Consider the following 3797-nt stretch of genomic DNA (forward strand, 5'->3'; position numbering starts at 1 on the left):
GACATATAAATTTTTTATGAAATTTTACTATCACGTTAGTTTTATCTCGTTTCTATCTTATTTAACAGGTCTCTAAAATAAAAATTCATTTTATAAGATCTAATGAAGAAATTATAAATTCTATTCGCATTATTCTATTCTTTTTCTCCTTTTAATATTTTCTCGCGGATACTTTTATTTTTTAACAAATTGTTTTGACTTTTCTCGAAAGTGCGATCACGTTACCAGGGTTCTCAGAGTGATCTTAATTTACAATCGTTTCTTGAGTTCAATTACTCACTTGACCCGACTCGCGTTGACGCTAAGCGTCTATTAAATCGCATCGGCAACATTGGTCACTTGGACGTATCAAAACAATTTTATATCTTGAAAATTTCCTTACCACAAAATATTTATTTCATTTCCCCTGCCCATCATCTTTTTTTTGGATTTCTTTTTTTATTTTTCACGATCGATTTTTAAAAAATCAAAAGAAAATAGAAAAGAAATAATTATTGTGTTACTACGAACGAATACATTACTACCAATCATTTATTAAACAAAAATTCTCCTTATTTTTAAAAATTATTACATACTTTTATCTTTCAATCGACACGCAACTGTAACGTAATCAGACTCACTTATCTGTTTTGTATTTACGCGTAATTGATTTTATCTAGAAATGCGATTTGTTTTCTAATCGTTAACAACTTATATATCTAAAGTACTTCAAAGAGATGTTATAAAAAGGAAAAGATAATTTAACATTACATTTATTATGTAATAACGAGGAATTATGAATTAGTGTTCAGTTATTTGTTAAATATTGATAATTGAAATTATAATTTTCAATGACAATTAAAATATTTACGTTTCTACGATCACTATATTTTATTTATTTTCTTTTTCTATTTTGTATCTTTTTTTGAAAATTTATAAACTTCTCTTTAAATCTGAAAACGTTCAAAAATATAATAATATAAAAATGCATATGAATTAACGTACAAATAGTCTGACAAGTGTCTTAGATTTTATATCTTTTATAATATTTTGTTTGAAAGATAGTTATACAATTTACTATGTTTGAAATTTCGCGCTGTTTCGATTAGTTGTCACAATACGATACATGGATAATCGATCATTCGTGTTACTACGTTCAGTCTGCAAGAGGCAAGATGGCAGTCTGGAGTAACTTTCTGCGTTCTACGAGCCAAAAACTCAGTAGACTTCCTATATTATTGTCAAAAGAATCTTCTATAAATAGTAAGTATTAAAATATATAGCTAGAATATTTTATATATCTGTATATCCATGTCAATTTTAAATCATAAACGATTTATGAACGATATAATAATCTTGTTATGCAACATTTCATAGGGAATTAGTTATAATAATTAGGATAAATAATTATGATAATAATTTTATCCTTTTTCATTTTTCAGTGTAAATTTAAAACATTAATATTATTTATTATACAATAACTTGCTATGTATAATAAATTAGATTAAATGAAGTTTTATATATTTAAGGTTATGAATTATCATATTGTACATATTTCAAAAATTTAAGTTTATATAAAAGAATGTCATATATACAAATCTCTTATATCAGTTTTATTTCGTTTTGATTTGTCTGACATATTTCTACAAATATTTCTTGAAATCTTTAGTTTTACTTTTAACCATCATTACTATTAAATTAATATATAAATATTAATTGGTAAGTCTCGATGTACATTTAATCTTTTAATAATATATTATTACTTTATATCATTACAGATCAAATAAGATGTATGTCACATGACCAAGTGATGATGATAAAAAATACTAGATGGCAATGGTCAAAATGTAAAGATCTGGTACATTTTTATGTTATGTTGGGTGTAATACCATTATCAATCCTTACGTTTTGCGTAAATGTGTTTGTGGGTCCAGCAACACTTGAACCTATTCCAGAAGGATATACACCAAAGCCTTGGGAATATTATAAAGTATGAAATACTAATTCATTTAATATTATAAATTAATATTATTGATATGATATCATTACTTTATATATTTGGTTATATTACATAATATGTTTATATTTTCATTATTTTCAGCACCCGATAACTAGATTTCTTGTTCGTTATGTATATACGCCGCATCAGCAAGATTATGAAAAATATTTAAATGCTGTGTATTTAGAACAAGAACTTAGAAAAACAAGACAGCTTCAAAGACGCATTGAAGAATTGATCGAACAACGAAACGATTATAAATACTTCTACTACACGCCAACAACTGCCAAATATGTTCATCGGGCGAAGTATGACATAGAACAAGATGATACTTTCAGGACTTACTCAAAATAATTGATTAATAAAGAAATGAGAAGTCTTTATGATCTTGATACATGAAGTACTTGCCCAGGTGGATTGAAAAAGAAAAATAGCAATCATAAATATAGTAAAAAGTTATTATAGTAATAATTCAATAATATATATATATATATATACATATATATATACACACATATATATATTATACCATTGTCAAATTACATTTAATAAAGGCATTTGAAAATAATTTCAGATTGCCAAAAATTGAGTATTTCCTTAGAATATTAATTTTCAAATTTTATTTTTTTTTATGTAACAAAAAACAAAGACATATTTCTTTTTTGTAATGCATATTTCAGTGCTTATAAATGCTTTTACTTATTTTTAAGGATTATCCAATAAAGGCACACGATTTTATACATTATAAAATATTACTTATATCATGATAAATATTTCATAGTTTTTTGTTAGTTAATCGATAATTAAGATTGTAATAAGTAAAAATTGGATTGATCGTTTATTGAAATACAGTAAAATTTATTTGGATTTTAGTTCCATTTTAAGTGATTTATGACGACATTACCGACGCATAAAGATGAACATATATAATCCTCTTGTATTTGTTGCCATCTATTAGTAAAATATGGAAGTATAGAATTTAAAAAATCAGCTTTTATAAAAGTCTGCTTATATATCGAGTTAATTAACGATTGTACATCTTATATAAATTTCAAAGGTTACTTTTTACATACGCGCATTTAAAATGTTCAGATTCTTATATATCTGATGAATTGAAACTTATATCGTTTATTATCGTTTGTTTTCTATTTTTTATTTTGTATATCAGTATCTTTCATAACGAGTTCATACTTTTCTTTTTCTACATATTTTCGAATCTTTTAATATTCTTACCTCTAATTCGACGGTTTAGTTATCATTCTCCGATTAATGCCTTAGTTTACGCTCTATTTCATATTAGTAGTGAGAGGTAATAGTTATATAGCGTTACGTTTGTCGTACTTGTTACTTCTTTATTTCATAGAGACATTATTAGTAAAAATATATTCCATTAAAGAATATATTTTATATATATTATAATATATTATTTCTTTATTTCTCTTTTCATTTTTTTATATACTTTATATACATATATCTTTTTTTATATTCCATATTAGTAGTGAGAGGTAATGATTACGTAGCGTTCTGTTTGTTATACTTGTTATCCATTTTATAGAGATATTATTACTAGTTAATATGTAAATTATATATGACAGAAAAAAAATCTCTAGAAGATATATATACATATATACGTATACAGTTTGTCCCGTTTATCATTAAAAATTGCAATATTTCTTGACGGACCTTTGATGGACTCACAAAAAAATTTATTTACGGATTTGTTTGTGCGTCATACAGTACTAATTTTTTTTTTTAGAGGTCGAACGACGGAGTTAAACTTCAAAATCAAATTTATTTCGTTTTAAATAAAAGTAGATAT

At 24.7% G+C, this 3797-nt stretch overlaps 1 protein-coding gene across 1 annotated transcript; it reads left to right on the forward strand.

Annotated features, from left to right (window-relative positions):
- The first annotated feature begins 1075 nt into the window (after positions 1-1075).
- Positions 1076-2546, forward strand: LOC127066298 (NADH dehydrogenase [ubiquinone] 1 beta subcomplex subunit 5, mitochondrial). Its single transcript, XM_050999840.1, has 3 exons — positions 1076-1242; positions 1758-1969; positions 2081-2546. Exons 1-3 carry the CDS (start codon positions 1155-1157, stop codon positions 2330-2332), a joined length of 552 nt encoding a protein of 183 aa, XP_050855797.1. The 5' UTR covers positions 1076-1154; the 3' UTR covers positions 2333-2546.
- The last annotated feature ends 1251 nt before the right edge of the window (positions 2547-3797 follow it).

The sequence above is a fragment of the Vespula vulgaris genome, chromosome 9 (assembly GCF_905475345.1).
Source record: "Vespula vulgaris chromosome 9, iyVesVulg1.1, whole genome shotgun sequence".
NCBI lineage: Eukaryota > Metazoa > Arthropoda > Insecta > Hymenoptera > Vespidae > Vespula > Vespula vulgaris.

Coding starts and splice junctions, on each gene's coding strand:
- LOC127066298 (XM_050999840.1), top strand. CDS start 1,155: ATGGCAGTCTGGAGTAACTTTCTGCGTTCTACGAGCCAAAAACTCAGT. Junction 1,243..1,757: donor AAAAGAATCTTCTATAAATA/GTAAGTATTAAA, acceptor ATATCATTACAG/ATCAAATAAGATGTATGTCA. Junction 1,970..2,080: donor AGCCTTGGGAATATTATAAA/GTATGAAATACT, acceptor CATTATTTTCAG/CACCCGATAACTAGATTTCT.